Source organism: Carex rostrata, chromosome 9, assembly GCF_964058835.1.
Source record: "Carex rostrata chromosome 9, lpCarRost1.2, whole genome shotgun sequence".
Lineage (NCBI taxonomy): Eukaryota > Viridiplantae > Streptophyta > Magnoliopsida > Poales > Cyperaceae > Carex > Carex rostrata.
Window position 1 is genome coordinate 4,900,446 of NC_135926.1, and position 12,284 is coordinate 4,912,729.

General features: G+C 33.2%; 2 protein-coding genes across 2 annotated transcripts; both read left to right on the top strand.

Annotated features, from left to right (window-relative positions):
- Window positions 1-271: 271 nt before the first annotated feature.
- LOC144559134 (major pollen allergen Lol p 11-like) lies at window positions 272-2,365 on the top strand. The gene is made up of 2 exons (XM_078308091.1): window positions 272-610; window positions 1,868-2,365. Exons 1-2 carry the CDS (start codon window positions 427-429, stop codon window positions 2,185-2,187), a joined length of 504 nt encoding a protein of 167 aa, XP_078164217.1. The 5' UTR covers window positions 272-426; the 3' UTR covers window positions 2,188-2,365.
- A 740-nt stretch (window positions 2,366-3,105) lies between these two features.
- LOC144559705 (uncharacterized) lies at window positions 3,106-6,481 on the top strand. Its single transcript, XM_078308809.1, has 5 exons — window positions 3,106-3,426; window positions 3,885-4,009; window positions 4,103-4,417; window positions 5,276-5,445; window positions 5,966-6,481. The coding sequence occupies exons 1-5, from the start codon at window positions 3,142-3,144 to the stop codon at window positions 6,322-6,324; spliced, it is 1,254 nt and encodes a 417-aa protein (XP_078164935.1). The 5' UTR covers window positions 3,106-3,141; the 3' UTR covers window positions 6,325-6,481.
- Window positions 6,482-12,284: the final 5,803 nt, after the last annotated feature.

The window sequence follows — 12,284 nt, forward strand, 5'->3', positions numbered from 1 at the left end:
ATAGTAACATGATCAACGTTTAATCCGCGAATTAAATGTTTTTTAACATTTCTGATTTTCATCGAATAAAACGTAGTAGAAAAAAGTATTATACATTTTATTCGAAAAAAAAAATTACAAATTATTCGCAAAAATTACACAATCTCTTTTTTTTTACCTTTCTTATAATACCGAATTATTTTTAAATTATATCTTAAATTATTTTTTAATCATAATTTTTTTAACTCGCCGAATTGAACCCAAATAACAAATTGTCACTGTGGTACGCTGTACGCACCAAGTTGTCCCACTCGGGGTGACCACAACAACGCGTAAGAATTTATATAAAAAATTTAGAATCCGACACCCCACACTCCACTGATTACTGAGAACACTTCATTCCTTCCATATTCCCTTCTTCCTCACATTTTATTTTCCTTATCGACAATGGCGAAACCCCAGATCTCAGCCATCGTTCTCTCCTGCGTTGTCGCAGTGGCAGTACTCTGTGCATTTCCGGTGCATGTGAGTGCCGCACGTGATCTTAAGAAGGGGTTTATCGTGCAAGGGCGTATCTTTTGTGACACTTGTAAGGTCGGCTTCGAGACGCCCGCTTCCACCTACATTGCGGGTAACTTTACATTTCTTCCCTCTTTTTTTTTTATTCTATTTTTCACACTTTAGTTTCTTTGAAACGCTTTCCTGCTGGTATCAGGAGAAATGCTAGGTGTTGGGTTCTGATCTTTGGTTGTGCTAGTAGATCGGGTGGAACAGGAGGTGTTAAGTCTAGGTTTTGTCGATTCTTAAAATCTTTATTTTTTAGATCTGGTGCTAGATTATGAGTGATTTCAGAAGGAGATTTTGTCAGGTGCTATTTTGGTGCTGTTCTCAAGGACTTCAAATTATCATTTTAGTGTGCTGTAGTTAGCACTAGAAGCTATGTTTAATTTTAATAAACTCTTATATCCTTACGATAGGTAGAAGATTTGGTACCTACTGAAAATTCTATAATAATTTTTTTGACTTCGTCAACTATCCAATTTGTATGTTGAGAAAGAACTATATGACCCAGGGGGGTCTACATAGAGGAGTGAATGGGGGTCAATTGACCCCATCCATTTTCAATTTTTCTGTGCTTATACATGATTTTCTATATAGTTTAGAATAAAATGCTATGGTTAATGTAAAATTGACCACATTCTCAGCATGAAAAATTTATATGATTGACCTCCAATGTGTGTTTGACCCTCATAGCTTCAAAAAAGTCTGGCTCCGCCCTTTGACATGTTTAATTTGTAGCCATTAGCGTTACCTCTTACCAATTGAGCTTCTTATGTCTAAATTGCTATGATATCTGTCAGTTTTAAGCTCAGAAGTTCATGTCTAGAACCACAGACTAATTTGATATCGGATAATTAGCAACTGTTTTGACGAGTAACAACTCTGTCTGTTGGTATTAGACAAAAATAAAAACTCTGCTTAGAGTCTTGACCTTGAAAGAACAACATGCAATTTGGAGTACTATGTAAACACAAATGAAATACTAATTAGCATAACACACTTCTTATAAGTTAAGTGAAATGCAGGCTGACTATTGATCTGCTAGCTTTCTCTGATATCTGTTTTCCATGTCTCTGTAGTACAAGAAATATTATGCATACCTGTATAAATATGAAATATGCGCTAATTACCTTGCTTTCAAGTTCTCTTTTAAAGATGCCCATATTCACTTCCCTTATGTCATAGTTGCTTTATGCGAATGTTAGGAAGCAAGCAGAACAATTTGGAACTTTTCTATGCATAATGAATGATAAAATGTAACATTCTTACCCAAACCACCCATGCTATATAGTTAGCTCTGATTTATTTTTTATCTGGTTATGCATAGGTGCAAAAGTGAAGGTTGAATGCAGGTCCAAATCCACCGGAGTAAAGAACTTTGAGGGTGTTACAGACCACACTGGCACATACAACATCCCTGTGGCAAACGAACACGAGAAGGAGCTCTGTGAAACTGTGCTCCTTAGCAGCCCTGACAGCAGCTGTGCAAAGTTGGTCAATGGGAGGGAGCGGGCCCGCGTCTTCTTGACCCACAACAATGGTCTTTCATCTAATGTTAGATTTGCAAATGCAATGGGCTTTGAGAAGGAAACTGCCTTGACTAGTTGCTCAAAGCTGCTTAAGATGTACGAGCAGGACGAGGATTGAAGAAATAAATTTAGCTGTTTGCTTTGCGATTGAGGGGGTGTTATGAAAGAATATGTTGTTATTAGGACATTGTTGCCATTTTATTTTGGTTATAAATGTTGAATGGTGCATGTGCTTTGATTACGGTAATAGTATGTTGTTTGACTCTGTGATGATATATTATGACAGTTATTGATTTTTACTGAAATGCGGCCCCCCTGATTTCAATTTATAGGAGTACTCTGAGCAAGTTGCTTGTGTTTTTACTGTTGCATTGAATTTTAGCGAATGGGAAAGCCATAAAATACCAAGTTCTTTGGTTAATAGGTCAACTAGAAACAAATTTTACCTTTTTCATTTTTAAACGCTTAAGACTCCATCAAGGTGGTCTTAGTTGTAATTCCCAACGAAAATAGGAGTAGAAATATAGAAGTGGAAATTACCCAAAAAGAATACGTGGTAGTTGTCACTAGAAGCTCTCACTATTCAGTATTCTCTACACAAGGAAACCCCTCGTTGTAATCAAAGAAACACCACAGATAATGACATGCTAATTTTATAAGAAAACTTCCGAGCTATAGACGTGTCACATGTCAATTGCGAGGTGGAAAAATGACGGTAGAAAATACACAGTGCATAATGTACTGCAAGTTTGCAGCGTGAATCAGAATGTAAGACTTCCATCAAGTTGCAGGCCGTATATAGTGTGAGATTCCCACAAACCTCCCCATTGAGGCGTGGATTACGGGCCTGGGATTTTCGGTTCTTCATTGACATAAGAATTGCACATTTGGACGGTAGCATAAAGTACGCAAGATGCCATTATGTACATTCGCTAACTCGATTCGTCGGATAGAATACTCAATTCTTTATTGGGCCCAATGGGCCTAAGTGGACTCCCTGCCAGAATCTGGGGCGAAGCCTAATCTGACCTGTCTCAGCGTCTCTCTCTTTCTCTCAATCCAACGAATCGACATGGGAAAGAACAAAAACAAGAGCAAATGCAAGGGGAAAAGCAACAAGAAGAGGAAGACCTCAGTGGAACAAATCTTAGCTCTCAACTATGTTCGCGACTGGGCTTTCCCCTCCTCGGCCGCAAGCCGTAGTGGTGCTGCCGGCTATGAAGAATTCTTGCCCTCGCAGGCTTTAAGCTTTGCCTCTTCCTCGGCGCCGCTGGTATTTGACCTCCACTCGCACTCCAACCATAGCGATGGATTTCTCTCTCCATCTGATCTCGTTGAACGAGCCTACAAGCGAGGGGTAGTCCTTCCTTCTAGTTTAATTTGATTTTTCTTTTTCTTATGTGCAATTATTTGATAGTTTGATTGACGGTATCCCATGCTAAAACCAACAGAAATAAGATTTTTTGTTTATGATTCTAATTAATTTTCAATGTACAGCTTGAAACTATGCTTACTGATTAAAGAACTATTATGTTAGTTTCACTCAAGAGTGATATTAAGAGAATGAATTACTGGTTAAACAGTGGCTGTCTACTGTTAGTTTCACTCTTGATAATGTTAAGACGGTGAATTACAGGTCATGCAGTGGCTTCTCTTAACCAAAACTAAGAAACATAAAATAGGACCTTGTGTGTTGTTATGCTGATGTGGTGTTACTTTCACTTTTGTATGTATTAAAATACAAGTTATTGTTCATTGTGTTCTTTTCATAATCTTAAGAAATGGGAAAGCCTTATTAATGCTTGTTCAAAACAGGTTAGAGTTCTGGCTTTAACTGACCATGATACCATGAGTGGCATACCTGAGGCCGTCAAGGCAGCCTCCAAGTTCGGAATCAGAATAATTCCTGGAGTTGAAATAAGTGCATTATTTTCTCCAAGGTGCCAATCAAAGAAATATTTCATTAGTTAATTAGTACCTTTAATTGTGTAAATTTTGCAAAAATGTTAATCTCTTGCTTTCTTTTCACAAAGGGATGCAACTGGGGCTAGTGAGGTTGTACACATTCTCGCATACTACAGCCCGTGTGGGCCCTCAAGGCATGATGAACTGGAGTGCTTACTTTCCAATATCAGAGATGGCAGGTATACTCGAGCAAAGAATATTCTTGATAAATTAAAGAAGCTGAAATTGCCGGTGAAGTGGGAGCGCGTGGCAGAGATTGCAGGAGAAGGTGTGGCCCCTGGCCGGTTGCACATTGCCAGAGCAATGGTCGATGCTGGCCATGTAGAAAATATAAAACAAGCTTTCAACAAATACTTGTATGATGATGGACCAGCTTATTCTGTGTAAGCTAATAGTGTGTTATAGAATCAACAAAGCCTATCTGTGATATTGGTTTTCCTTAAGTCACCTAGCAATTTAGTACTTCCCAAAATTATCTGTCTTAACTGAATCACAAAGTTTATTTAGACTCAAGCCAGACATTCTATTTGACACTGCCACGCCTTCAACTATTGCAAACATACATTCATTTTTAATTATCAAAGTATTTGGGCTGTTGTTACAATGGTAATGAAAAGAAAGGGGCTATTGGAAAAAACGGAAATAATCAGTTTAATGCTTTATTGAGATTCTAGTGTATATTGGTTTAAAATTGCAGTCTAGAATGCTAATAACTTGCTTGGAATTTCTAAATTAAGGTTCAATTGTCATTGTCCTTTGATTTTTTTTATGGCGAATTTTATATGTTTGGATATAGTTCTTTAAATTAATAGCTGCCAATGCAATTTGAGAATTATAAAACTGAAATCCTCTTTCTGTCCAACAGTCTTGATCTTCAGGCTGATAAATTAAATTTTAATTAGTTGCCACTACAAAGACTGGTAGCACCATATGCTGTTAAGTAAAACAGCAGCCCAGAAAATTCAAAATATTTGAGCTGTTAATTACTAGAAGGAGCTTCCAGTTTTGCAGTTTTGCAAAGTTTGTCGGCATTTGTAAATTTAAGATTTCTTTGTTCATAATTCACCCCTTCTTACCCAATATAGCATTCCTATTAGTTGTAGGATGTATTATTAACTTCTATCGGTTAACACCTCAAATTATCGAAGTTATGTACAAATACATGTAAATGATGTTCTTTGAAATGCTTCTCTCTTATTATTTGGTTGTAATGCAATTTTAACTAAACTTCTATCTTACAGGGGCAGTGAGCCTTCTGCCGTAAAGGTTGTAGAACTGATTAGGAATACTGGTGGCATATCAGCATTGGCACACCCATGGTCAGTAAAAAAGCCTATTGTGGTTATAAGTGAACTCTCAGATGCAGGACTTGATGCTCTTGAGGTTTACAGAAGTGATGGAAAAGTTCCAGGTATCATTTTTGCCCCTTTTCTGTTTTTAAAATTTTGTCATTTGTATAAATTATTTGTTAATTTTTTATCAGTTGTGTTCTGTTTCTTTTATTCCTTTTGAATTGGATTGGAAATTAGTCAATATCTTTTGGCCAAAATCCTATATAAAAAGTGGCACAAGTTGAGCTGAAATTGTTTGTCCTCACTGTGTCCTTACCCCACTTTACCGCCTGAATTACATTGCTTTCTTGTGGGCACCATGAACAGGTTTTTGCGAATATAATTGGTATATTGCACTCTAGGGGAAAGTTTGAAGTTGATCTTCAAAATTGCAAGTTGACCCCTTCCAATTATTGGAGGGAAAGTTGGAATTGACATGCGAATTCATGTTTTTCTCCTTTTTGAATTTATTTGGGGCATGTGCTTCAGGTTTCACACCTCTGGAATTTACCTTTTAGGAGATCTTTTCTCCTCTTAGAAAGTTCTCCTCTCTTCCTCTTAGTTGTCTTTTTTAATTATATTATTATTATTTCTAACCAGGGTTTAGTGAGTTAGCTGATACTTACGACCTGGTTAAGATTGGAGGCTCAGATTTTCATGGAAAAGGCCAAAAGGATGAGGCCGAACTAGGCAGTGTCAGTCTTTCAGTTATTACTTTATGTAATTTTTTGAAGATGAGTCAACCCATTTGGTGTAATGCTTTAAAAGATATGTTGCTCAATTTTTCTGACAACCCTTCAGACGGTAGTTTAGAGAAAATTATGAGGTTTGCAAAATTAAGGGATAAGAGTTGTGATGTACTCGACGCATGTACCTCTTGGTTGAGTGATGATGAGAAAAAGAGCATGGATCTCGAAGGAATCAGACGTAAACTCTCGGACCACTCATTTTGCATTTAGGTCCTTGTCGAGCTTTTTATTCATTGTCTTATTTGTTAAAATTGGGACATGATATTTTGATTAGGAATAGACTTTGTGAAAGTCCTTTGATAACATGACAAAACCCAAAGTTCTGGATTGTTTCTTTCTTTTACCTTTTGCTGTTTGTTTGCTTGTATTTATTTGCGAAATCTCTAGTTCTCTCCTTTAGTGATGTATATCGCTTCTGAATGGTCAGAGTCGAATCATAGTTGATGGGGAAATGATGGGAGAATGGAGCACTAACTGTTATGATTTATCAGAACTTAGCTGCAAATAGCAATAATTATAGATGAGGTTTAGAAATGTCGTCGTTCATGGGGAATGGGGCATTAATTGTTATGATTTATCAGAACTTAGCTGCAAATAGCAATAACTATAGATAAGGTTTAGGAATGTCGTTTATTAATTTTTAGACCCTAGGAATTATGACTTTGTTGGGGGTCTGGCGGTTGAGAGTGCTTGCGCTTGTGTGAGTTGACAGCACAAAACAAATCATTTTTTTTTTTTTTTGTTCTTCTTTCTATCTCGAGTCCAATAATTAGATATGAAGAGTTGATTGCGCACATAAGAAGCAAAAGAAACTATTATTGATGAATTTATGAGGTGATGCTATGTTCTGACCAGAAGCAAATAATAGTAGGGTTGTAAAAAAATTACGCGTGTTCAGACTGTACGGCTTTGTTATGGCACAGTACAACATGTTTGTCAGTCATTTGCTGTGATTCGCGTTGTGCTGTGATTATTCGAGTGACGTGATCATCATTCGGAAAATTGGCATGGCACGACTCGTGAACTGATCACTGCACATAGTCACGCGTGATGAGGACGGTTAGATCTTTAATCAAATAGTAAATCTTAAATAAACTAACTTAAACTACGAAAAAATAGTAAAACATGACCAATCACGTATAGACATGATACGTGCGGTTACAGCGTGACTAACGTGATATGACTGTGCTTTTGAATTTGATACAACATAGCACAATCCATAAAATTTAACTTGATCACCTCACATAACAAATTTACATCCCTAGAAGCAATTCTATTTTGAAAATAACACGGATTTAAATTCTAGTTACAACAGAGCTCCGAGACTAGAGCTCCAGATTTGAGTTGACATTACTACGGATGAAAGCTATATCCAAGATCTTAAGGGTTTCAATTTTTTATTTTTATTTTGAGAGGCCGAAAGAAGAGAAATTTATTGCAATTTTGCCGTTCATGTCATGTCACCCTCGTGCATCTTTTGTAATTTTGAAGTAAATGCAGTTGATGGGACATTCTCATGAAATCAAGCACTTTAATTGGTTGAGAAGGAACTTCTATTGACGAGGATAGAAGCATTGCAATGGTAGCCATTACCTAATCAATCGGTCAAATGTTATATGCCTAAAAAAAAATGAAGTTATAGGCGTTCTGTAGCTGACAATGAAAAAAAAAGAAAAGAAAAATCAAGGTTTACTTCTTAAATGGACTTGAATTTTTATAACGCAACCAAGCTCTCTTTAGGTATCCATCATTAAGAATATAGAATCTCTCTTATTTTATGAGAGATGTTTTGATGTTTTCGTCTTCAAAATCTTTGTTTACTCAACAGAGACCAACTTTGTTCAGATGTGAAGTCCAAATAATTATGTTTAATTGCTACTTAAATTAAAAAAAAGGATTAAATTGCTTATTTTGTCTTAGTCTTTTTATTTTACATCTTATTTAGCAAAGTATGAAGTAATTTTTTTTTATTTTGAGAAGTATGATATTGAAAAATGAACCTTTGTTTATGATAGTGGGTCTTACATGTAAAGTAAATGCTGAATAAGTTAACTCCTCTAGAATTTTAATTTGTAGTTATGATTCAAATTATAATAAATTCCTTGATTTCTGATTGATAATTAGGATTAGAAGTTAAAGTATTGGAAATTAGAATTTAGAGCATTCGAAATTATAAGTTAATTTTTTTTTATCTAGTGCCTCATCAGCTAATGGGTTTGAAATTCGATTCGCTATTTTTTTGCCCCCTTGTCGAAAATCATAAATCCACCCTTGTGCTATATGATATTTCTATCAAGTGAGGCTACGGTAATATGCGGATCCATCATGTGCTATAAATTTCTATTTTTAAATAGTCAATCCGAATAGTTAACATAATCTTCATATGAAAATATATTTGAAGATCAAATTTTATATTTCTTGACTATTTTTTTATAGAGGTAGACTATTATGGCTTTCGATTGTTAGATCAATTAATTTTCTAGCTACCTAAGAAAATAGTAAAAAGAAAATCTAAAAAAAAATATAACGTTAGTCTTCAAATATATTTTTCAAATAAAGATTATATTTAATGTTCAAATCAACTGTTTAAATTAAAAAAAATAAAGATATAAATTTATAGCACTATCTACATGTAATATGCATATTATCATAACCTCACTCTATTTGTATCACCTGCATAAATTATGGGTCTTTGTAAATGTGATCAGATTTGCGAATTGAATAAAAGTCTATTCATCTAGAATTTTTAGGAAGACGATACAGATACAGATACAGTTGTATGATATTAGTTCTGCAATCTTATCCTATCTGAAATAATAGGGGTCCAATTACTTTTGTACATAAAGTAAATGGTATTGCTACCACTAATGTAAGTAAAAAATAATTCAACGTGAGTTGTGCTATATGTCCCACGTATTTGGTCCCAGTTTTGATCAAATTTGTAATATTTTACAGAAAATAGTTGAAATCATTACGGTCAAATTCATTTTTGAATATTAATTAAAAGATGCAGTTATATCATGTATTTAATATCTTGCATCCGATTATTTTTGTATACTAGAATTTATCAAATAAATTTGTGCTAGCATACATTCAATTTTTATGGTACATTGAACTCTTATAATGTATATATTTTAGAAATTATTATTTTTAAGTCTGAAAAAGAAAACCATAAATGTATTCTTAATAATTTAAATGGTACTTTTATAAAATTTGGATCGATTTAAAAGATATCTTGTCTTTCATCAGGTAGTTTAAAATTTGTAACGACGAAGTTTCTGAATGACCAATCAAATTTCAACTGAACTCAAATTTGGTACACACTCTATTTAAGTAATTGAGAATCCTTCTATAATTTGAATAATGTTTTTGAAATATATGTACTATATAAGAGTTGAATGTATCGTGAAAGTTAACGTGCGTTAGAATTATTCAAATAATAATTACAACACAAATGTAAATTTCGGTGATAGTTAGATTTTTTTTTTTTATGCGAACGTATTTGAAAGTGAAAAGATTTTGTCACTAGTGGCGGACCCATGTAAAGTCGAGAGATCTGGATTTTGAATTTTTATAGTGATCTATATGTTTAGATCAATTTTTTCCTTCTCTCTTGTAATTTTATTTGCTCCTCCCTCTCCTGCTTTTGATATTCTAATTTGTAATTTGAGTTAAATTTTAAGTTAAAATTAGAATAAATTTATTAAATTCTGATTAGTAATCAGAATTAAAAGTTAAAACATTAAAAATTAGAGCACAGATAATTGGAAATCATATTTTATTTTCTTGCCCCCTCAAAAAAAATCTTAGATCCGCCCAGTCAGTAAAATGCATGAATCATATGTGTTAGTTGATTAGTCATTCATAAGTTATTAAAACTCCATCGTTAAAAATTACAAAGTGTTTAACGGAATGTTAAACATATCTTAAATCGACTTAAATTTGATATGCTCTCTATTTAAATAATTGAAAATACATCTAAATTTTTTTAATTTGAATAATATTTTTAAGTAAATAAAATATAAGCGTTGCATGTACGTAAAACTTGAATGCATACTATTATTATCCAAATAATAATTGAATAATCATTTATGTACCCGCGCTACAGTATTCGCACAGTACCCGCGCTACAGTATTCGCACAGTACCCACGCTACAGTACTGCATTTAGAGGAATAATGTATTATGGTCCCCACTATTATATTGTGTCCACTAATTATTATTCTAAAAAGATATTATATAGTCTCAACTAATTATTATTCTAAAATTCCAGCAGCACCCTTTCAAAGCCTCGGCACTAATTCTGCGTCAGCATTTCTCTAACAAAAATAGTTGACATCATAAAAATAAATACTTCAGTGCATATATATAAATACTTTCAATACTTAGATATTAATAGTTTCAATGACATATGTAAAAAGAGGAGGGATCCAATTACAACATTATGGCAGGTCCCCATAAGCAGTTATGTAAAAATTACAATATTGTTTATTATATAGATATAAATACTTGTGTTCTTTTAACTATATACTTCAAAATTTGACTATTAATATTAAAAAAAAGTTATAGATCTGGAACGGTTGCGGTCCCCACAAGCAATTATGGCAGTTTAGGTACGGGTACGATGTCAGAAATTTCAAAAAAAATGTGCGGGTACGATTATTTAAAAATAATTAATTTATTATTTATATTGTTTACTATATAGATATAAATACTTATGTTCTTTGAACTATATACTTCAAGATTTGACTATTAATATTTTAAAATAAAGTTACAGATTTGGAACAGTTGCGGTCCCCACAAACAATTATGACAGTTTAGGTGCGGGTACGACATCAGAAATTTCAAAAAAAAAGTGCGGGTACGATTATTTAAAAATAATTAATTTATCATTTACATTGTTTACTATATAGATATAAATACTTGTGTTCTTTGGACTACATACTTCAAGATTAGACTATTAATATTAAAAAAAAAGTTACAGATCTAAAATGCAATTATGACAGTTTGGTCTCCACAAACAGTTATGACAATTTAGGTACAGGTACTGTAGCGCGGGTACTCATATCAGCTTTCATAATAATTACGATACAAATGTAAATTTTGTTAGACATTTGAATACATTTTTTTGCTGCAAACATATCTAAATGTGAAAAGCATTTTCTAGTTTATCGCATGAATCACGTGCTTTGATCAAGTGTTGTAAAAAACGTCCGTGACAGCCGATTAATCGGTGATGGTGGCCAAACTATCACGTATATCTTTAACTGAGGCATGTTTGGGATGAAAAACATTTAATCGGTCATTTTACAAATTAATCAACCGATTATTCTCGTTTATTTCCGTTTATTTCCATTTATTTCAATTTATTTCAATAATTTTTTTTTCACATTGACTTTTTTATTTATGTGATAGTATGTGATAATAAGCTTTATAAATCATGTATAGCAGTTTTGTTTGTTCTTGGACATACATTCAATATTTTTTATATATATTTTTTCTTCTTACTTACTTTAAAATTGATTAATTTTTCTTCTATTTATTTATCATATATTTTTCTTACTAATTACTGATGTAATTTTTTCGATTAGTACGACATTTTCATTTATGAAACTAAGTTGTTATTGTAAACTAAATTTAGTAATTTTATGTTAAAATGTTTTATTTCTTTCACATAATATGTTATTAGTATTTGAAAAAAGTTTAACTCTTGAATTTTTTTTTTCATTAAATAAATGTGTTACTGACACATGTAAAGTGCTTATGCGTAAAAAAAAAACAGTGAAGTGTCATGTTATAATAATGAAATTAAGTTAAATTAAGTTTATTTGATAAGTTTAATGAGTTGGGGAGGTAGCACAATTGGCTAGGAAAATGTCATAGAGTTGTTATACCCAAAGATCGAGAGTTCCATTCCCCCTCACGAACCTTGGTAGTTACTACCAAGTTTAAAAAAAAAAGATAAGTTTAATGAGTTAAATAAATTATTTTTAATAAATTATGATATATATACATAAATTTAATAAAAACGTTAAATTGTCCGCATAATTCCGCTTAATTGACCGCATACCGATTAATCGCTTGGCAGTACTCCGTCCGTCCAACGACCGCATACCGTTATTTACAACACTGCTTTGATCTTTGATTTAATCTGAATGAATCAACACCAAA